The sequence below is a fragment of the Crinia signifera genome, chromosome 6 (genome assembly GCF_055691185.1).
Source record: "Crinia signifera chromosome 6, ASM5569118v1, whole genome shotgun sequence".
Taxonomy (NCBI): Eukaryota; Metazoa; Chordata; class Amphibia; order Anura; family Myobatrachidae; genus Crinia; species Crinia signifera.
The window spans coordinates 26,245,128-26,268,670 of NC_139222.1; the positions used below are offsets into that span (position 1 = coordinate 26,245,128).

General features: G+C 45.7%; 2 protein-coding genes across 4 annotated transcripts in view; both read right to left on the bottom strand.

Annotated features, from left to right (window-relative positions):
* LOC146010228 (uncharacterized) overlaps positions 1-3,704 on the bottom strand; it is a 239,166-nt gene extending 235,462 nt beyond the window's left edge. Inside the window, exon 1 of the mRNA XM_083151264.1 lies at positions 3,577-3,704. The gene's annotated coding sequence lies outside the window, so the exon portion shown is untranslated. The remainder of the gene's footprint in view (positions 1-3,576) is intronic.
* LOC146010153 (uncharacterized) overlaps positions 1-23,543 on the bottom strand; it is a 360,112-nt gene that overhangs the window by 289,318 nt on the left and 47,251 nt on the right. For 2 of the 3 annotated variants that reach the window (XM_083151111.1, XM_083151112.1), the window contains exon 5: positions 20,103-21,297. In XM_083151111.1, the coding sequence (XP_083007237.1) occupies positions 20,103-21,297 (1,195 nt within the window). Of the gene's footprint in view, positions 1-18,619; positions 21,298-23,543 lie in introns of those variants that run through there. The other variant, XM_083151113.1, reaches the window with a different exon arrangement.

Sequence of the window (23,543 nt, forward strand, 5' to 3'; positions counted from 1 at the left end):
ACCTGAAGAAATACACCTGGGACAACCTATATTCCTCCATTAGCTGCTGAAAAGATTATTTTATGGAATGCCAGAGGGGAGCCTCAGGGTCTACAGCTGTGTATCCCATTTTACTCACAATAAAACTCTTATTTCTTTATTACAGTGTATATAAAACCATTTGGCAAGTACAGTATCACATACATTCTATATTCTGAATGGGCTATGTATGTGTGTATGTATACCAAACCAGATGCCCCATAAACGGGCTAATCCAAAGCCAAGTATATAACACAGTATAACAGAATGTGCTGTAAAGAAAGGAAATTTGTGATAATAAAGATATCAAATCATTCTCTGTCTGCTGTTATTTCTATTACTTAGCCCCTGTTAGGGGGTTCAACTTCCCAGAATTAGGGATGGTTATGCCCAGAAGAGTCCCTACTATCTATCCAACGGAAATGATGGGCAGTTTATATCCGCCATTAGAGGGGGGGGGTTATGCTGTTATAAGATACAGGGTATTTCCCCTATAAGTGGAGACTATGTATAGTCACAGGGGTGTATTGTAATGTAACGTATGCATTGTGTGTATTGGTATATACTATATATACACTTACAGACATCCCTTTAGATGCTCACATGTAATGTAGCATATAGATCAGCAGTGTTACCCAGAGCTGCTTGGTGTAGTTATACTTTGATAGACATGTAGCCATTTCTTATTCACCAGATACAAGTCATTTCCAGATAGTTACTTGCTATATAATGTCATTCCACAGGGTATCTGTGTAAGAGGTGATGTATTACTGCGTACTATCTGTATGTCAGTGTATCTGTGTAAGAGATGATGTGCCGTATTACTGCGAACCATCTGTGAGTCGGTGTATCTGTGTAAGAGATGATGTGCCGTATTACTGCGTACCATCTGTAAGTCAGTGTATCTGTGTAAGAGATGATGTGCCGTATTACTGCGTACCATCTGTAAGTCAGTGTATCTGTGTAAGAGATGATGTGCCGTATTACTGCGTACCATCTGTAAGTCAGTGTATCTGTGTAAGAGATGATGTGCCGTATTACTGCGTACCATCTGTAAGTCAGTGTATCTGTGTAAGAGATGATGTGCCGTATTACTGCGTACCATCTGTAAGTCAGTGTATCTGTGTAAGAGATGATGTGCCGTATTACTGCGTACCATCTGTAAGTCAGTGTATCTGTGTAAGAGATGATGTGTCGTATTACTGCGTACCATCTGTAAGTCAGTGTATCTGTGTAAGAGATGATGTGCCGTATTACTGCGTACCATCTGTAAGTCAGTATCTGTGTAAGAGATGATGTGCCATATTACTTTGTACCATCTGTAAGTCAGTGTATCTGTGTAAGAGATGATGTGCCGTATTACTTTGTACCATCTGTAAGTCAGTGTATCTGTGTAAGAGATGATGTGCCGTATTACTTTGTACCATCTGTAAGTCAGTGTATCTGTGTAAGAGATGATGTGCCGTATTACTGTTTACTATCTGTAAGTCAGTGTATCTGTGTAAGAGATGATGTGCCGTATTACTGTGTACTATCTGTAAGTCAGTGTATCTGTGTAAGAGATGATGTGCCGTATTACTGTGTACTATCTGTAAGTCAGTGTATCTGTGTAAGAGATGATGTGCCGTATTACTGTTTACTATCTGTAAGTCAGTGTATCTGTGTAAGAGATGATCTGCCGTATTACCGTGTACTATCTGTAAGTCAGTGTATCTGTGTAAGAGATGATCTGCCGTATTACCGTGTACTATCTGTAAGTCAGTGTATTGTACACTTATTATGCTGCTGTTATAGTCTATGTGAGCGATATTCCCCTCTGCACATAAGGGCTAATTCAGACCTGATCACACAACCACCAATTTGCATTCGGCTGATTATCGATGAACTGCGCATGAGTACATTCGCAAGGCGATTGACAGGAAGTAGACATTGAGGGTTGAAACTAAGTGAGTGCTAAGAAAACCGCATGGGTGCCTGGAAATACGCTAGGTGTACCTGAGCGTGTTAGGGGAGGGTGTGTGACGTCAGCACCAGGCCGGATATGCCTGTATTAGGGGAGGGTGTGTGACGTCAGCACCAGGCCGGATACGCCTGTATTAGGGGAGGGTGTGTGACGTCAGCACGAGGCCGGATACGCCTGTATTAGGGGAGGGTGTGTGACGTCAGCACCAGGCCGGATATGCCTGTATTAGGGGAGGGTGTGTGACGTCAGCACCAGGCCAGATACTCCTGTATTACGGGAGGGTGGGTGATGTCAGCAACAGGCCGGATATGCCTGTATTAGGGGAGGGTGTGTGACATCAGCACCAGGCCGGATACGCCTGTATTAGGGGAGGGTGTGTGACGTCAGCACCAGGCCGGATACACCTGTATTAGGGGAGGGTGTGTGAGGTCGGCTCAAGGCCGGATACGCCTGTATTAGGGGAGGGTGTGTGACGTCAGCACCAGCCCGGATACGCCTGTGTTAGGGGAGGGTGTGTGACGTCAGCACCAGGCCGAATACGCCTGTATTAGAGGAGGGTGTGTGATGTCAGCACCAGGCCGAATACGCCTGTATTAGGGGAGGGTGTGTGACGTCAGCACCAGGCCGGATACGCCTGTATTAGTGGAGGGAGTGTGACGTCAGCGCCAGGCCGGATACGCCTGTATTAGGGGGAGGGTGTGTGACGTCAGCACCAGGCCGGATACGCCTGTATTAGGGGAGGGTGTGTGACGTCAGCACCGGGCCGGATACGCCTGTGTTAGGGGAGGGTGTGTGACGTCAGCACCGGGCCGGATACGCCTGTATTAGTGGAGGGAGTGTGACGTCAGCGAGCACATTTATGCACAAGGTGGGATATCACTAGTGCGGCAGCGTCTTAGCTGAACTGTGGCCACTGCAAATTTGTGACCCTACGATCAGATTTGAATCAGCCCCATAGTTACAATGTGCTGCAATATATAGTAATTAGGCTTCTCATAGATTAGCTGTAATGCTGTACTTAGTATCCCCAAGTATTACACAGACTGAGGATAATGGTATGACAGCAGCACCTGCCGATCTCAGGCTTACGGATACTAAATGTCACACTTAGGGTGAGATGTACTAAGCCTTAAAAAGTGATAAAATGGAGAGTGAAAAGCCACCAACCAATCAGCTTCTACCTATCATTTTTCAAACACAGCCTGTAGTAAAGCATGTTAGGAGCTGATTGGCTGGTGGTTTATCACTTTCCATTTGATCACTTTTGAAGCTTAGTACAACTGGCCCAATGCGCCTTATGTGGAATTGCTGCACACAAATACATGTACGGCGGTGTCACATATACAGAGGGGGATTTCCCTGTACACGGCTACAGCTTGTTCAGGCCACGGACTCCTAGCAATCAGGATCTCTCTATTACGGAGCACCACATACACTGTATACAGCCATATGTACACTACTGTGGGTATATCCCTCTTATATTCTCACACTGGTGTAGTACACATATCACCAATTGTACGCGCCGTCTCCTCAGCAGCTCCCGGGCGTCACATAGACACTGACTATCTCTGACCCCTGTCTATGGGCACACTTACCTGCCGATAGCCGCCACCTGCTCTCACCCGGACACAAGAGCAGGTTACACACGCTGCACTTCCGGGTAATGGACCCTTCCATACGGGCGCATTGCAAGCTCCTATCCGTATCTGCGTTGCACTCAGCTTCTGGGCTCTGAGCCCCACTGTACTTCCGGGCTCTACTTTCCACCTTCTTCCTGGTTATGCGGTCCACTCTACTTCCGTATTGTGCGTTCCACCGCACTCTGCCCTCGGGCCCAGGAATGTGTCTATTGTCCATAACTAAACAATTTGTGGGTTGCGGACAAGGCAGCAGGGAGGACCCAGTGTTGTGTCCGACAGCGTCTTGTAATAACATCCAGTATTATTGTTACATTATAATTTAATGTGGTGCTCTGTGATTATAATGCAGGTGGAGCAGACTGGTGTATTATATAATATATGTAGATCAGACACAGTTCCCCACTTCTGGGCTCCACAGTAATGTAATGTCATTTTTGGTACTTTATGGTAATGTATAATAATGTAGGGTTGCAGTCACTTGTGTTAATAAGGATGTGTATCATGTGGTCAACTGTCCAATCTGACCCAAAAAAGGTCAACACAAGCAAAAGATCAACATGTAAAAAGTTGACACATTAAAAGGGCGGAATGAGTTTTTCATGATTTTTTTGTGTGTCAATGTTGACACTGGCACACGTGACGCCCCCTTAGTGTAACACTTCCCTCCCCATCCTTCTGGTCATGTGACTCCGCACTTTACTGTTTACAGTCTCAGTCCTCAGTAGCTATTTGAAAGGCGATGAAACTGGGGCGACCGCACCAACAAATGATTAGTGATGTGAAGTGAACTGTGTGAGTACTTTTATTAAAGCACGTGGTAGATATGCCAATACACAGCGGCAGATGGTGATAAGACAATACAGGAGTCGGGTGCACCCAATGAAAGCACACTGGTAAGTAGTAACAGTCCTCAATGGCACAGGGAGTCAGTATGAATGAGTATCGATTGTAAACTCTCACCGATGGTGCAGTGTTAGAACAGTGATGAAGTCCCAAGGATGCAGACAGAAGACAGCCTTAAGACTCAGAGAAGGTGGCCTAGACGCTATTGACCCGATGGTGCAATGATGGGTAACTGATGAGCAGGATCGGTGGGGAGACACTGATGGTTAGCATGAATGATGGCAGAACATAGAGGGAAGCAGGATCGATGTTGGACCATCGATGGAGCCAGGGGGTACTGCAAGCTGGAATGTTCCTGGTCTGTAATAGGAGCGACATCCTCAGGGGCTGAGCCAACTGGATGCTTCTAGGAGGAGACAACCATAGCACTGGTTTGGGAGTTTATTCCCGGGATTCTTATAGTAGCCAGTGAGCGATGACTGGCTAAGGCAGTCAGTTGGAGCACAGGTCACAGAGAATTGACTGTGGAGGCCTCAAGTGATCATACCAAACATGGGTACATAGGGATACACAGATATACCTGCGGCTTGTGATAATGGCGTCGGTGTGGGAGCTTTTTCTGCCGCAGCATCAGCGGTGCCGGGGTGATATCTACAAATACTGCAGAAGCGTGGTGCTGCATTTAGAATGCACAAAATCGCATTGCATCTTATGGGCCATTATAGTGGCATGCGATGCATTCACTGCTCTGTTGGCCCTAGGGGATTGCATTGCATTGTATCTCCCGCAAAATCGCATGCAATTTTATAGAGTGCAATGCCATGCCATAAGCTATACACTTGTATGACATACAATGAGGTTTCACTAACCCCCCCACTATCCACTCCGAAGCGTGGCGAGCGCAGCGGAACGCATCCTCCAGACCTTTTCATACCCCCACTATCCACGTAGGCGTGGAGTTGATTTTATATAGTGTGGCGAGCACAGTGAGCCACCGAGCCCGAAGCGCGGCGAGCACAGCGGAATACATGTAAAGTAATCCGCGTCCGCTCGCCACACTATATAAAATCAACTCCACGCCGACGTGGATAGTGGGGGTATGAAAAGGTCTGGAGGATGCGTTCCGCTGCGCTCGCCACGGTTTGGGATGGCGTGTATAAGGGGGGGGGGTCAGTGAAACCTCATTGTATGTCATACAAGTGTATAGCTAATGGTATGGCATGGCATCGCACCCGGTGCTTATGTAATATCTGGGCTCCCGTTTTTCTTATGAGACCGCGTCCGCTCGCCACGCTTCGGGCACGGTGGCTCGCTGCGCTCGCCGCACTATATAAAATCAACTCCATGCGTAGTTGGATAGTAGGGGTATGGAAAAATGGGGTGCATTTAACATGGGAGCTCAGATAATACATAAGTACCTCGCACCCTATAAAATCTCATGCAATTTTTTGGGAGATGCAATGCAATCCCCTAGGGCCAACAGAGCAGTGAATAAATTACATAAAAAATTAGCATCGCATGGCACTATAATGGCCCATGAGATGCAATGCCATGCGATTTTGCTACGGATAATAGGCCTGTACGCTTACATCATACTGGGCGCCCTGCTAGGAAACGAGTACCGATTTATCACTCATAGACCCAGTGTGAGTAGGGGTACGCCCTCCTTTCTTGCATCTGTAAATAGATCTGTTATTTTTGTTGGTGAGTGAGGCATGCTGCAAGCTCCAGCTAAACCTCCTCTAAGACATATAACTCATTGTGGATAATTCTACACATTATAGATATGTTTTTTCGGTACTTGTGAGTTATCCGGGCGCCCGATGTGGAAATCGGATGTCAGTACAATAAGCATACGATGCGACGCGATTTGCCATCGCGTCGCATCGTATGCTATTGTATGGTATACAATGGCATGCGATGCGACGCGATTTTTACACTTCCCGCCCATTTTTAAACCCGCCCTCTGCCACATCTGGCACAAAATCACTGTGAGTGAGTTTTGACAGGAGAAAACAAGTGATTTGCAGTGTTGCTGTGTCTCAGAGTATTTGTGAGGTGAAATTTCTGACATTTGCCCCATATTGCCCCATTTTGCCCCTTACACCCTATTTCCCAGTATGGCTTTGGTGGACAGTATCTTCAGCCTCCCCAAAACTGAAGAGGATACAGTTCAATTCATGCAGGACAATGGGCTGCTTCCATCCACAGCTACCTGTCCAAATGGACACCCAATGCGCCTGTCTGTAAAAGAGCGGAAATGGCGCTGCTACATCAAAAGTTGTGGGAAAAAGCAGAGTCTGCGGGCCTCGCTATTTTACCCCGGATGCAGGCTGCCATTTATGACCATACTGCGCTTTATTTTCTGTTGGTGTGACGAACTCACATCGATAGAGTTTTGCACCAAGAATTTAAAGATATGTAATAAAAGCACTATCTTTTACAATGCATTGATGCGGGAGGCATGTCAATGCGACCTGATGTCCCAGCCTCGACGCCAGATTGGTGGACCAGGAAAAATAGTGGAAGTTGATGAGACACTCTTCGCAAAGAGACAAGCCAATGTCGGCAGAGTTCTCCCACAGCAGTGGGTGTTTGGAGGAGTGTGTCGTGAAACAGGGGACTGTTTTATGCTACCAGTGGAGAAGCGAGATGCGACAACTCTGATTAATGCAATTGTGGAGCACATCGAGCCTGGCAGTACAATTGTCAGCGATTGCTGGCGGGCGTACAAAACCGCAGAACTGGAGCGGGCTGGATACAGTCACTTGAGAGTGAACCACAGATACAATTTTGTGGACCCGGACACTGGAGCACACACCCAAAACATCGAAAGACTATGGGGATGTGCAAAATGGCGGAACAAACGCCAGCGGGGCACAGCCCGCCATCACCTGGACTCTTATATGCAGGAGTTTGTGTGGCGAAAGTGCCTTGCGGGGGACAGCCCATTTAACCGCATTCTACATGCACTCAGTTTGTTGGAAAAATAATTACGGTGATTAATTATTGTATGCTATGTGTTGCTGTTGTTATAATTTATTTGGCTACATAATTACGGTGAGTAATTATTGTATGCTATGTGTTGTTGTTATTATTTCTGATATATGCTAATTACAGTTCTTCCTTAAATTCTGTTGTCCTTAATGTGTCAGAAATGAATGATATTGATGAATGATATTGGATGTTCACAACCAAGCCACTATCAACATGAACCCGAAGCGTGGCGAGCGGCGGTGGTACGCGTCCTCCGACCTTTTCATGCCCTACTATCCACTAGGGCGTGGAGTGAGAATAGAATAGTGTGGCGAGCGCAGCGAGCCCCCGAGGCCCGAAGCGTGGCGAGCGCAGCGAGCCCCGCGAGGGGACGCAGATACCTTCACAGGTGAGCACATACCTTCGTGGGCTTCACAGGTATCCGTGTCCGCTCGCCACGCTTCGGGCCTCAGTGGCTCGCTGCGCTCGCCACACTATTCTATTCTCACTCCACGCCCTAGTGGATAGTAGGGCATGAAAAGGTCGGAGGACACGTACCGCCGCCCCTCGCGGGCTCGCTGCGCTCGCCACGCTTCGGGTTGGCGTCAATAGTGGAGTGGCGTTAACAATGGGGATGGGATTTACGTTTTGTCACCTTTTGGGGGTTTTGCCCTGCTAAAATCGGGTGCTGATCTCGTCGCGTCGCATCGCATGCCATTTGGTTAACACACGATGCGACGCGATCCGATCCGATGGTATACGATCAAAAATCGGGCGCCCAGATAACTCACAAGTACGGTTTTTTCATTATGTAACTGGACACACTTATGATTGAGACCACGTTGGGACACCCTTGGATCACTAATAAAGAAACCTTTATATGTTGAAAATCACAGCCATCACCGTGAGTGGGGGTACGCCTATTATCTAAAAGAAACCTTTATATATTTATCACTCTTGTTAAGTGGGTAAATGAGGTACGTTGGCAAAAATACAACCTTTGTCCCAGCTCTTCACATACTTACCACACAACTTTTCCAGCACTGTTCTACACATGAATTGTTTCTTTCTCTTTTTTCCTGAACACTTGAGGTCACCTGTTTGCACTTTGAATATATGTGAGATCATCTCGTCTCACACCTCAGAGAGGAATACTTCAGGACCATACCAAAGAAACCATTATAAGTCTTACATCAATCTTTCCAACATGAGTCTTGGTACGCTCCATTGAAATATCCTACCCCACTTCCAAATAATTATTTCTTATTTTGAAAAAAAGATATACACAACAGATTTAATTTATTGTTGTTTATCACCAATTTATATTTGGTGAATACCACCTGAGATCTTCCATCACGACTGAACATCACCAGATCTTGGGAGAAGTTGTACTTCACAGAAAGGACACTATCTCAAAGTTACCAGTATCCATTGCGCCTTTTTGTCTATGTTCCAATTTTTTGTCTAGCGAAAGTACCTCCTGTGTCCGTTGAATATTGCCGAGTAGAACCTCTCTGGAAGATGCTTTTAGCAAAAGGTCATCCAGTTAATGGGGCCCATACACCTGCGATAAATTGTGACAATCCTCCGTTCTGGAGATGATTGTCACAATTAATTGTTAATGTGTGGGCTCCCCCTTCTGGCGATCCAGCTGTGGTGCTCCTGTCCCCATGGGCGGCTGCGGCAGGAGGGGCTCCTTTTCCGTGGTGGGGGTGTGCGGCGGTGATCCACCTTCCCCCGGCTGCTGTGCTCCTGTCCACTTTTGAGGCTACGGCTGCTGGGACTCTTTCTCCATCGCAGGGGGTGGGTGCATGAGATCTGCCTCCCCCCCCCCTTGCAGCTACGGCTGGGGGGGCTCCTTCTCCAAGGCAGGGGTTGGGCAGCTGAGATCCGCCTCCCTCCCCCACTGAAGTGCTTCTGTCCCCCTTCGCGGTTGCGGTTGGAGGGCTCCCACTGCATGCCGGGGTCGGGCGGTGAAGATCTGCCTTCCCCCGGCTACTGTGCTCCGTCCTGTCCTCCTTTGTTGCTGCGGCTGGCAATGCTCCCTCTGCGCGGCGGGTTAGGCAGGGAAGATCTGCCTTCCTCTGTTTGCTGTGCCCCTGTCAACCCGTCACGGCTGCTTCTCTATGGCAGGAGTGGGCTACGGAGATCCGCCTTCCCCTGGCTGCTGTGCTTCTGGTACTTGTTTATTTTCACGGCGGCAGAAATATCAGCAATATCGCATCCAATTTAATGCGATTTTTGACCTGTTCATTACCCTACTATCCACTACACATGGAGTTGAATTTATATAGTGTGGCAGTGAGCAGTGAGCCGTGAGCCACCGAGCCCGAAACGAGGCATGCACAGCAATCCCCGCAAGGGGACACTGAATACATGTAAAGTAATCTGTGGGGCTTGCGATGCTTCGGGCTTGGTGACTCGCTGCGCTTACCACAATATATAGAATCAAATCCATGCATAGTGGATAGTGGGGTAATGAACAGGTCAAAAATCGCATCAAATCGTGAAATTAAACAAGTACCTGCTTCTGTGCCCCCCCTACGCGGGTGTGGCTTGAGGGTCTCCCTCTCCATGGCGGGGGGGGGATGGGTAGCTAAGATCCGCCATTATTTGAGGCAGCGGCAGCGCAACTGAAAAAAATTAAATGTATATTTAAAAACAATAGCCTATCCAATAGGGGCTCGTCTGCATCAATACCCCACCCCCTTGAGCAGGCTATATAAGCCAGCACGAGACAGGGGGCAGGCACTCAGTCAGACGGCACAGGAGGAGCTAGGAAGAGCTCTGAAGACTCCGAAGTCCTGGGTGAAGCACACAGAAGATGATGTTGGAGGAAGCCCTGAGGAGATGGCGGCCATGCAAAAGAGCTACGATCTGTGGTGGGTTTTGCTGGGGCAGGACAAATTTGCCCTGGTAGGTTTGTCCTGCCCCAGCAAATCCCACCCACTCAAGGGGATAAAGGCCGCTGCCCCCAGGTGAAGGTCCAAGAGAATAAAATATTAAAACAGTGTTTTCTGGTTATTTTAATATTGCCTTTGCAGGGGGACTACAGGTACCAGCAGGCCTTGTAGTCCAACTGTAAAGGCCAATATTACTTTTGAGAAAGCTATCAACCCTGCACCCACTGCCCAGGGGTGCAAGGGGATAGCCCCAGGATTCAGCACATTCCTGGGGTACACTGGAGAGGGGGGACCCCTCTATTTGAGGGAGTCCCCACCTCTCCATTAATGGACTGGCTAGCTAGGGTGGCTGAATGCTTCGGTCACGGGACCCAGAGCCTCACCACCGCACATTTCTTCTGCTCCAAAAATAAACACAGGAGCCCTGCCACTGCCTATGGGGGAACATAATACAAGCAGAGGAGAGACATTGCCAGATACGCCGCCATTGGGGGGAAATGGAGCAGCACCCATGGAGCCCAGATGCCAGAAACCACCGACACAGTGGGGCAACAGAGTATTCTCCACTGAACAGTTATAATTAAACTAGTAAAAATCCTTACATGACTACAATGCAGAGGATGGAGAACCAGGATAAGCAGTGTCCACGCAACAACATATGCCTTTCTCCTCCCTCTAGAACAGGCCCTGCCCAAATATAAATATCTCCCATCGGCGGAACGAAAAGGGGACGCCCACACATAAAAAAGAACCGCAGATAAAACCAGATTATTAGACATGTTTAAAAATCTGATTCAGCGATCCCAAACAGTTTTTGATCGGGATCGCCAGTAGGGGGAGCCCCACATTAAAAATTAATTGTGACAATCATCTCCAGAACGGAGGATTGTTACAATTTATTGCAGATGTATGGGGACCATTACAGTCGTCAAAATGCAACATTGCCTTTCTATGTGTTAAATTAAGATCTATTTGTTTCACAATTAAAAGGGGAGAACTTTTTCCAAGTAACTTGGCTTACCACCCTCCAGAAATTCGGAGATAGAACTGCACGGTCCTTACAGTTTTTAAATATATATTTTTTTAAACAGCAAATCACTTGTGCAAACTCTAATTCTCTCAATCACTGATAAGTGCGGGCACCAATATTACTGAAACTTGCTTCAGGGGCCTCCATCCTGATGAAACATTCTTTTTTTTTTTTTGAATTCAATATTCTTTATTTTTCCATATACATTTAAATACATACATTTAAAAATAGCAATACCCTGTTACACATTCAGATATACATTACGTACCTACAAACAACATACAACACAGGTCATCTTATAACTTTTCAACATTTCAAAGGTTTACAGTGCATTAGTTATTATTGATTAAACTGCCCCTTTTTTTTTTTTTTTATATTAAGTGTCGTTATTTTTATTTTTAATTTATATAATGTATATTTACCCCCTTTGTCTATTTTTTTTCTAGTATCTCAGTGCTACATTGTGTTTTCCCAGTGCATTATATTGTTATCATTCATGTGCCTTATTTTATTGCTACATATTTATGGGTCTTATTGTTGGGAAAAAAAGGGAAAAAGGAGAAGCATAATTTTATTATCTCTGCCCTTCTCTATCAAGTGCTTGTGCATATGTGTATGATATATATATATATATTTTATTTGGTTACAAACCTCCCCTGCCTACCCTTTCCCTCCGCTCATTCCCTTTCACTTACAATTTTTTTTTTTTTTTTTTGTATTTCCTTAATAATTTAAGTTGATTTCAGTGCCCAAACATGTGAACAGTTATCAATAAACACGTGTTTTCCTAATACACATTTATTTTCTTATTTCTTGTGTCGTGAGTAATACGTGTATATATTTCTATATTATTTCTGTATCTAGAAATCATACAATAGGGGTATTATACCATCTGTCCCACTTAATGTGGAATTTATTTACCATATTTCTTGTACTGTACATAAAACGCTCATGTTTAATCAATTCCTCCACAAGTGCCCTCCATTTAACAATTTCAGGTGAACTGGGGGAAAACCACATTCGTGCTATTACCACCTTTGCCATGGTCATTAAGTTTAAAACATACTGATGTAACAGTGGTGTATGGTCTCCTCCTATGTCTATGCCCAGTATGCATGCCCTGGGACCGAATTGGGCTAAGGAGGGGACTGTAGTTTTAAGATCATCCCACACTGCCTGCCAGAACCCATGCACCCCTGGGCATTCCCATAAGAGATGCATAAACCCTGCTTCTTCCACCGCACATCTTGGGCATTTTGTGTCTACCCTTAGACCGGCTCGATACATCCCGCTTGGAGTACGTAACGTACTCTATGGAGTATAAAATAGTGAATTTGCTGATATCTAATGCTAGAGGTAGCATGTTTAATGGAACCTAATATTCCCTCCCAGGTCTCCCTTGTTAATGGGCCCACATCTAGCTCCCACTTCATTCTTAATTGTTCCAGTGGAGTGAAGCATTGGGTTTGACTAATTGCTGTGTATATTCTGGAGACTTTTCCTTTATTACCTAATTTTTGTAACATTGTTCTAACAGGTGATGGAGTAGTTACAAGTGTGAGTCCTTTAAATTGACTTTGAATGGCGTGCCTTAGTTGTAAATATCTGAAAAAATCTACGTTTGCAATATTAAATTCTAGTTGCAGTAGGCTAAATGATTTAAAGATTCCATTAGTGTATAGCTGCCCTATACTAACTATATTTTTACGCTGCCATAGGTTATCTTCCGAGAGTTTCTGCAGTTCTAGATATTTTTTATTGTTCCATAAAGGTGATTCTGGCTCTATCTCTGCCCATTTCCATATTGTATGGGCCAGTCTCCATACCATCAATGCCTGTCTAAGGATATGTGGCAAATTAGTTGAGGAGATACCTGATAAAAGAAATAGCAAAGGAGAGCACCAGTTACCCATTTGTTCCTCGAAGTACGCTTTTAGTGTTATATCCATTGTATTTTTTATCCAGGATTCCAGATGGGTCAATTGAGACGCAATATAATAATTTCTTAAATTAGGGAGAGCAAGTCCACCTGATGTCTTTTTATTATATAAAGTTTTCATTGCTATTCGAGGCGCTCTATCTCTCCATATGAAGGATGATAATATTTTTTCTATAGCAGTGAAAACGGATTTTGGAATATACACTGGAGAATTTTGCCAAATGTATAAATATTTAGGTTGAACTATCATTTTGAAAATATTTATCCGCCCCGTGACTGTTATTGGTAGTTTCTTCCACACATGCAGTCGTTTCTTAAAATTTGTTGTAACGGGGTCTACATTCAATTCTACATAGTTCTGTACCACCGGGGTTATCCATATACCCAAATATTTAAACTTGAGGGTCCATTTTAAGGGAGACTCTATTTGTTTTATTGGGGGGATTTTACCCGAAATTGGGAGTATGCTGGACTTATCCCAGTTTATATGGAGTCCGGAATAGTTTCCGAACCCTTTTACTATGTTCAGCATAGTTTGTAGCGAGTTTCCCGAGTCTCTCAGGAACAGAAGCAGGTCGTCTGCATATAATGCGACGACATCCTCTGTTTCCCCTATTTGTATTCCCTTAATATTAGGATGCATACGAATCATGCAGGCCAAAGGTTCAATTGCCATAGAAAATAACATGGGGGACAGGGGGCATCCCTGTCTAGTGCCTCTATTTAGTTTAATTGGAGTTGATGTATACCCATTTGCTGTTATCACTGCAATAGGTTGTGCATAAAGTAGTTTGACCCATTTGATAAATTGATGACCGAATGCGCATTTTCGGAGCACTGCCCATAGGTATTCCCACTCTACAGTATCAAAGGCCTTGGCCGCATCTAATGATACAACCAAGGCCTCTGTCTGCGGGCCCTGTTGCCTCTGTAGATGGCAGTACAGTCGTTTCAGATTTTGCGTTGTAGATCTGTCCGGCATAAAACCGGTCTGATCTGGATGGATTACAGATGTAATTATACGACTCATCCTATTTGCCATCACTCTGGCCAAGATTTTTGCGTCAGTGTTTAACAGGGAGATAGGCCTGTAGGAGTCCGGAGAGAGTGGATCCTTATCTTTTTTAAGGATCAATACAATAGCTGCCTCTGACATAGTTGGCGGCAGTGAGCCCCACTCTGACAGTGTATTATATAAGTCAGTTAAGTAGGGAATAAAAAAATCATTACATTTTTTATACACCTCGGTAGGAATACCGTCTCTTCCTGGTGCTTTAGAGGCCGGGAGCGAAGATATTGCTTTTCCCACCTCTTCAGCTGTGAATGAAGCATCAAGCATTTGTGCGTTCTCTTCTGTAAGAGATGGCATCACAATTTGATTCAGATATTTCTCCAACTCCGCCGTTGTGGCCATCCCTCCGGACTCATACAGGCCCTGATAGTACTCCCTAAACACCTCCGTTATATCCCTTGAAGAGTACTTTATTTCTCCTGTCTTATTCCTAATACATGGTATTAGGCTACTACTTTTTTCGTCTTTAGCCAGAAATGCCAACTGACTGCCACCCATGTCAGACTGAAAGTACGGTTTGTGCTTGGCGAATTGTAGCCTTCTTTTTGATTTGTTATATAAATATGCGGCCCACTCCCTTCTAACATCAGTCAGGTGTACTCCTGACTGATGTTATCTTTGTTATCTATCTTTTACTGTTCCGGATGCTATATAATTAGATTCGGCCTGGCGATAGTTATTTTCTAAATCCTGTTCCTCTTTTTTGCCATTTCTTTTTATCTCAGTTATTCTTTTAATAAATGTACCCCTTATTACTGCCTTAATTGCATCATGCTTTATAGCCGGGTTTTCATACGCAATATTATCAATAACACACATCCCCCAGTTAGTAGCCAGCTCCTCTCCAGTGCCCATTAGATCCAGCCAGAAAGGATTCAATTTCCATGCCACTCCACCCCTGTCTAAGCCCATATCAATTTTCAAGAGTACAGGAGAGTGATCCGATATACCCTGTGCAAGATATTTTGTTTCTGTTACAATCGGTGCCAGCATAGGAGATATCAACGCCAGGTCTATTCTGGAGAGCGTATTATGTGTGGCGGAGTAGCATGAAAACTGCATTTCCTGCCGGTTTCTACTTCGCCAGATATCTATCCAACCCAATTCATCTATCAATTTAGAGAATGGGGTGGGTTGCACATCTTCCGGTATCACCGGGTGCTGACCACTCTCCTTCCATCTGTCAAAGTTCTTACACATGACATTGTTGAAATCGCCTATGCAAATCACTGGTGTATCAGGAGATTCGGATATAAATTGAGCAGCCTGTCTAAGAACTTCATTATTATATGGGGGTGGAATATATATTGCCAGTATATACAGTAGTTTGAAATTTACAATAGCTTTAAGAAACACAAAACGCCCATGTGGGTCCATCCTACTATTCTCTACCTTAAAAGCTAAGGTCTTCTTAACAAGTATCGTAACCCCTCTGGAATTTTGGGTGAATGTTGAATTAAACATATGGCCAATCCATGGCCTTTTCAGGGCGGAGACCCTATCACCACATAAATGTGTCTCCAACAGACAGATTATGTCCGTACCATATTTTTTGGCCTGGGTCATGACAAGGGACCTTTTAATTTTATTGTTCAAACCTCTCACGTTCCAACTTAAAATCGAGTAGCCCACCATCTATCTACACTTGTATTTTCCCTCCCCCTCCTGCCCCCAGAGAGGTTCCTGAATTAGACACTGATTAATCGCACTACGTATCCTTGTTAGTTTTTGATTGACCTGACACAAAGCACAACATTTCATACATACAGTTACTTTACAACATATACATACCCCCCTGTCCTCCCTTCCCTCCCTGTATAACCTCCCCATCGCAAGGTATACCTAAATCCCATCTTTTTCTACACTTACCCACCCTCGAGGATAAGGAAGAGAAATCCTCCCTCAGCTATATTTAGTATTTAGAGTATACTCCCCATTTTTTTTTTTTTTTGTTCCCAGTGAGCAAGAAAGGGGGATAACAAAGGAGGGATTGATTAAGAACCAAAACAGGGAAAGAAAAGGATAACATTTCATCCCTCCCCCCCCCCCCCCCCACCATAGAAGACTTCACAAAAATAGAGAAGAAAACAGAAAAGGAAAAAAAAAAATATAAAAAGTCCTCTTCATCTTGAGGCCCCCGCAAGGCTTTCTACCCACTTTTCTGCTTTGCCCGGATTTGTGAAAAAATGGGTTAGATCTCTGTGTACTATTCTCAGTCGGGCAGGGTATATCATTGAATATTTTATGTCCCGGTTCTTAGTTGTTTCTTGACTTGCATAAAACCTGCCCTCTCTTTTTGTACCTCCAATGCAAGGTCCGGATACAGAGAGATTTGATGGTTGTCATATTGTATTGGTCCCTTAATCCGAGCTGACTGTATTGCAGTATCTCGATCTTTATAATGAAGCAGTCTGGCGATTAGGGTCCTCGGAGGTGCCCCAGGATTTGGAGGCCTCCCCGGCACTCTATGCGCCCTTTCTATAGAGAATTGTTTAGAGAATACTTTTCTGGTAAATTGTTGTATCAACCATTCTTCCACAAATTTCTCTGGGTCCCTACCCTCACTGCGCTCTGGAAATCCCACTAGGCGAATGTTATTCCGTCGTAATCTTCCTTCTGTATCTGTCATTTTAAGTTGAGCATGTTTCATTTGTTTTGTTAGCTCTTCCACCTTTTGTTTAAGTGGTAGGATGTCATCTTCCAGCTGGGATACACGCTTTTCTGTCTCCTCTACCCTCTCACGTATCTTCTGCAGATCATGCCTTATTAGGGAAACATCAATTTGAACTTGACCGATCTTTTCCATTACTTTTTGTTCAGATGTAGAAATGGCCTGGAGGATCTGTTGTAGAGATATTGCTGGTTCATTAATAGAGCTGTCTGCGCGTGAAGATGGAGAGCTGGGTGCACTCTGTTCTGCTGATCTAGTCGATTGTAATGGTCTCGCAAATTTTTCTAATTTTGCAGCTGCTGCTGCTGCAGCCGCACCTCCTTTGACCATGCTCCTTTATAATAATTCAGCTATCAAATATCTAGAAGCGGGTGAATTAAATCTCTGGAGCTTATCAATTAGAGTGCCCCTATTTGTAATATAGACCTCTTGCCGTGAGCCCCTCTGTTTCAAGCCAGCAGTATGTTTTTATATAGAACCAGGCACCATCCACCTGGACAATTCTATATAAAGTAGTGTAAGTCTCTATAGAATAGGTTTAACTGTCTGCTTTAAATATCAGAAGGGAGTGGGAGCAGGATGAATCACAGTATAATTCTGGGTTGGTCTTACCCTATTTCCACTTCTGCGATTCAGACCGTCGTAGGTGCAGGAGCGGGAGAAATCTGTGCTTACAGGCTTCTTTATTGAGGTCTCCTTTTAGCCAGAGTCTGGATGCCTCAGGCCTATTTCAGCCTGTACCGTTCAATATATCTATCCAGGTGTCTTTTTCTCTGGTCCCGCTGCACACTGCTGTATGGCGCAGTTGGCCAAATCTCCAGGGAAAAGTCCACACGGGCAAATTAATTCCAAGGAAGGGGGCCGCCGACCACAACCTGCAGGAGGATTCTATCCCTCCCCGGCTCCGCAACCGACAGCACACACCTAACTCGGGAAAGTTCTTATCTGGGGAGAGGGTTGCCGCTTGATTACAACCTGCAAGAGAGCCTCAAGGACTCTCTCCGGCTCCGTGACCGAGCGGCTTGTTCCCCCCAGTTGCCAGAGGATTATGCACAGACCTGGCTTCAGCTGCTATTCGCAGGTCTAGCGTCTAGCGGCTTAGCTCTCTTTCTCAGCCAGCGTCGTTTCAGCACCTCGAGGAGTATACAGGCGCCGTCGCTGTTGCTGCGTCTGTCCGGCGTCTCCTCACAACTTCTGTCGAGAGCAGACCTTTTGCTTCCGGAGCGCCGGGTTCACCGCTGCGTCACTGCACCGTCACTTTCACTTCTCCGCCTTCAGGCAGCTCGTAGGGACCGGGAGTCGCAAGTCCACGGTATTATTTTGGTTTTTACCCGGCTTTGGGTTCCTTCAGGTGGGGGGGGGGGGGGGGCTCACTGGGAGCACGGATTTTTCAGGAGCTTACATCGGGAGCTGCAGCGTCCTGCTGCTACTCTATACTACTCCAAGCCACGCCTCCCCGTTTACAGTATCTTGTCTTGTGATGAAACATTCTTAGGTTTATTTACTATATAACCCTTAACTATAAAATGGCAAATGCTGAAATAATTCCACGCCAACACAAACTTAAAAAAATGAATGACAATGCTTTACTTGGAAGGTATCTTGATTACAGGTATTTGCGAATGCAGATTAACACAAGAAACATAATTGATTGGCAATAATTCTAGATCAAATCAAGATGGAAACCTATCAAGGACAGTGATCAGCCATTAAACCTCATTCATAGTTACCTCCAGTCCCCGTGCTGGCCTGTTCTTCCTCAACTGCCTGCCCCTTCTTTCTCTAGCTCTGATATTTATACTTTACTTACTTTAATTATGCATAAGCCTTAAGTCTTATTGGCCAGCTTTGCTTTCAATCATACTGTCATAATTCGCACATCTTCTTTGTTACTAGGGAAAGATTCGGTGGATTTGAGGTCTACCTATGTGTGGCCCTGTTATCGTGTAGTTCCCATGTTGGTGACAAGAACGTGGAGACTAGCTGTCTGTCCTCACTCTCTGTACTGTCAACATTGCATTCTTAAACTGATAAAATCAAAACAATTTTCTACAAGAAATCACTTTTCCCGCACTGTCCTAAATCTTCAGCCATTTTGTAATGTTTTTATGCAAGTCATAGTTGACAAAATGGTTGCTGCTTCTGGCAAACACCTGCTGCTTAGCGCAAAGGGTATTTATTTGTAGTTTCTTATATAGCGCAGCATATTCCGTTGCGCTTTACAATTGGAAACAACAGTGATTACACAAGCTGGGTAGAAACATAACTGACACACTGGCAAAGCCTATCTAACTAGTGTAAAATTAATAAAATAAAAACCTAGCTATCTCTCCAAAACCGGTTGCAGACAGCAGCCTGTCAGCACAGCACCCACTCCAGTGGGCACCTAAAACTAACTGGGGAACTATGGGATGCAGAAGGGAGGAGCCTAATCTCAAAAGAAGTCAGCACAGTTGCCTTGCTCCTGCGGACCCTCCCACATCCCAAGGTCAGGCCAGGATGGACGAAAGAGAAAATGTATATTACAGAGTAATAATAAGGGATAGGCAATATAACAGCTCATACCTAGAAGACTGCATATACATGGTTCTACCCCTATCTCTGCTCTGTATCATGGCCTGTAGGAGAGTTCCACCAATGTCAATGGCCGTACGTTAGTTGATTGAATGGCGCAGGGCGTAATGCCAGTGTTTTACGGGAGCGTTCCAGAAAACACAGGTGGCTCCTGGCCATTGGGAGGGATGCTAACATCATCAGTGGTCCCGATCTCCTCACAGCCATCACACTGCAGAGTATGTCTCCGTTTATGCGGAGCTACACATGGGGGGGGATTAATTTGATGGTTGAATTAACTCTCCCCTCTTCGCACAGCTGCAATTGCATTTACAGCCATGCACATGGGCGGGATTTTACGTGAGCAGGGTGACATTTACCTAAATCGCTGGGCTCCAAACTCACAGCCCAGAGATCAGGTCCGAAGCATTCACTAAGAACATGGAAATGGCTTCTCACCTGTGTGAGTTCTCTGATGTCGGACAAGATAGAACTTCTGGGAAAATGATTTCCCACACTCAGAACATGGAAATGGCTTCTCACCTGTGTGAGTTCTCTGATGTCGGACAAGATAGAACTTCTGGGAAAATGATCTACCACACTCAGTACATGTAAATGGTTTTTCTCCCGTGTGAATGCTCTCATGTTGGACAAGATGTGATTTCAGGGTAAATGATTTCCCACAGTCAGAACATGGAAATGGCTTCTCACCTGTGTGAGTTCTCTGATGTAGGACAAGATGACACTTCTGGGTAAATGATTTCCCACATTCAGAACACACAAATGGCTTCTCACCTGTGTGAAGTCTCTGATGTATAGCAAGAGATGATCTCTGGGTAAAAGATATCCCGCACTTAGAACATGGAAATAGCTTCTCACCTGTGTGAGTTCTGATATGTTGGACAAGATCTGACTTCTGGGTAAATGATTTACCACACTCAGGACATGAAAATGGCTTCTCACCTGTGTGAGTTCTCTGATGTGAAGTAAGCGTTGATTTGAGGGTAAATGATTTCCCACACTCAGAACATTGAAATGGCTTCTCACCTGTGTGAGTTCTCTGATGTAAAGCAAGCATTGATTTGAGGGTAAATGATTTCCCACACTCAGAACATGGAAATGGCTTCTCACCTGTGTGAGTTCTCTGATGTGAAGTAAGCGTTGATTTGTGGGGAAATGATTTCCCACACTCAGAACATGGAAATGGCTTCTCACCTGTGTGAGTTCTCTGATGTGAAGCAAGCATTGATTTGCGGGCAAATGATTTCCCACATTCAGAACATGGAAATGGCTTCTCACCTGTGTGACGTCTCTGATGTATAGCAAGCGTTGATTTCTTGATAAAAGATTTCTCACACTCAGAACATGGAAATGGCTGCTTAACTGAGTGAGTTCTCTGATGTTTAGTAAAAACTGACAGATTATTAAAAAACATATCACACTCAGAACAGGTAAATATGTCAGCCCCTGTATGAGCTGCTCTATGTGTAGCAGTATCTGAGTTACCAGGAGAACAGTCCTCAGGATTAGAGGTATCAGGTGATGTATCTGCACTGTGAGGCACTGGCTGTATATTTAGGGTAATGGAGGTGTCTTCTGGAGAATCCTGTGTGATGTTATCTTCTGTTTTATAATCTGGAGACAGAATAAGACGTCCCTCCGAGGTATTCCTGCTTCTGTGTCCATCTGCTGGAAATAACATACAGATATAGAAATATCGCTCTTCCCCTTTCCCCTCACCCATTTCATACTATTAGTGAGTACAAGTTATTCAGTTATAAATACTTTCCTACAGTTCTAAATATCATGCAGCTAATAATGGGATTTATGTAGATGAGGTAACCCTTATTATATTAGTGCATTGGGAGACACTGAGGTATTGGGAGCCGGCAGTGTAAGGGAACTGTAAGACTGGGTGTCACTATTCTGCCTAACAAAGCCCCTAAAGACAGAATAGGAGTAAAGTGTCAGCTGCGCTGACTGTTGTGCTGCTGCGGCACCGCCGCAACAGAGTCCCGGCGGCCTTAGAAGGGTGGCCCGGGCACTTCCGCCTGCTGGTGTCCGGGCAGGCAGCGTCACGTCCGCCCGGCAGAGGTGCATCACTTCCGGCTGGCCGGGGGACGCTGTCAAACATCAGCCCGTGTCGCCCGGTGGTTGCATAGTAACCAGGGGACGCCGGGCGGCGCGCACTTGGCCTCCTGATACGAAATAGTAATTATTGGGGGCTGGGTTGGCGGCGGCGGCAGCTGATTGGATGGAAGATCTCTTTTAAGGGATCTGGCCCAGCTCAGCCCCGCCAGTGATATTGTTCATTACAGTGTGTCTGCAGCACGCTGTTGTCCCGGTCCTGCAGTGTCCTGGTGCTGTGAAGTCCTGTCCTGGCGTGTGTCTCGTTTGGTGTCACCCCGTTATTAGTTGGTCCGGTGCCTGTGACTTGGTCACTCTCCCTGTCCTTGGCCTGGTGTCGTTAGCCAGGGTGTTCAGTTCAGATAGGCCCTGTTAGTGAGATCATCCTCTTGGTCCTGTCTCTGATGGTCGCCATAGATTTGTACCGTACTAAGACCTGGTTGCATCGGGGTTGGAGCGGGCCTAACTTGCTCCTTCGAACACGGCTCTGCCCACCACCACTGCTTGCAAGCACCCGCGCACATTAAATAAAGAACAGGGGAGAGGGGATAAAACACTATTCAGGAATGAGAACAACAGTGCTAACAAGGAGAACAGTAATATAACAGAGCAGAAACAAAGAGCATAACGGAAAGGCAAAGGGATGCCCCAAAGCTGGTCCCAAGGGCAAGCTGGCATCTCTGGGTTACCCTTACTGGTAACATTGGGTAAGAGCTGCACTGAGGAGCAGGTGACAGCCCAGCACCCCAGCTTAGCAGAGGCTCCGTGCCACACCATCCTAGCTGCACACACCAGTCTCTTGCTGCCCAACAGGATCAGGAACAGGCAGACTTGCTACAAGGTAATCCTGGTAACAGTGATCCACCTGATAATGCTGATCACAGGCTAACCAGCCTCTCCTGCTGTTATCATGCAGACCCAGCAGGTCATCCATCCAGTGCAAATCCTGGGTCTTATGTACATAGCAACCAAAAGTGGTCAGGGCTTGGTGGCTCTAAGCCAGCAAGCTGAAGCCCAACTCCCCGATACAGGGTCTGGTGGTGCTGGCTCTCCCAGGGAAATTGCGGTACTGTGGATGACAGGTGCCAGTCCGAGTATGGCAACCATCTCATCCTTCTGTCTCCCATCTGCCCAGTGCCTCCCCTTTCTGGTGCCAGTATAGGCGGCTCTGCCTCCTTCCCTGGTGGCAGCAGGGAGGTGTGTGGTGCTCCGTGAAAGATTTATAGGGACAGGTGCCAAACATGTATCTTCATGTTGGTGCCACATTAGTACCTCTCCCACAGTAGGACATCTGTAGGCACTAGCCAGTGGCAGAGTTTTAGGCTTACCTCCTGTACTACGGCGTCCATTCTGTAATAGTCCCGCTGTTAGTCCCTGTGTTCTGCTCTGGTCCATCTGACAAGTCTTTGCTTACTCCTATGATACTACTCTCAGTGACTTCCCAGTGTGACATCTGGCTGTTCTCTGACCTGATTCTGGCTGTCCCCTAGTATTGTACGGCCCATCTGGTTCTGACCTAATCCCATTACCTACGCTATAATATGCCCCACAACCAGTCTCTGCCCACAATTCCTTCGTACCCACTTACCCGTACCTTGGACCACAGTCAGAGATCCGTGACTTGCACATCGGGTTACCCAAAGCCAAAACCCTGTTGTGTGAGCCCATTAGGCTACATAGTAGGGTAATACCCAATGTAGTGGTGCACAGAGAGGGTCATGGGTAACACAACAGGGAGAACTATAGGTAATGTCACATGACCTTCCATACCATTGTACCCTGTATACTGCTATTATTCCCGTCCCTTC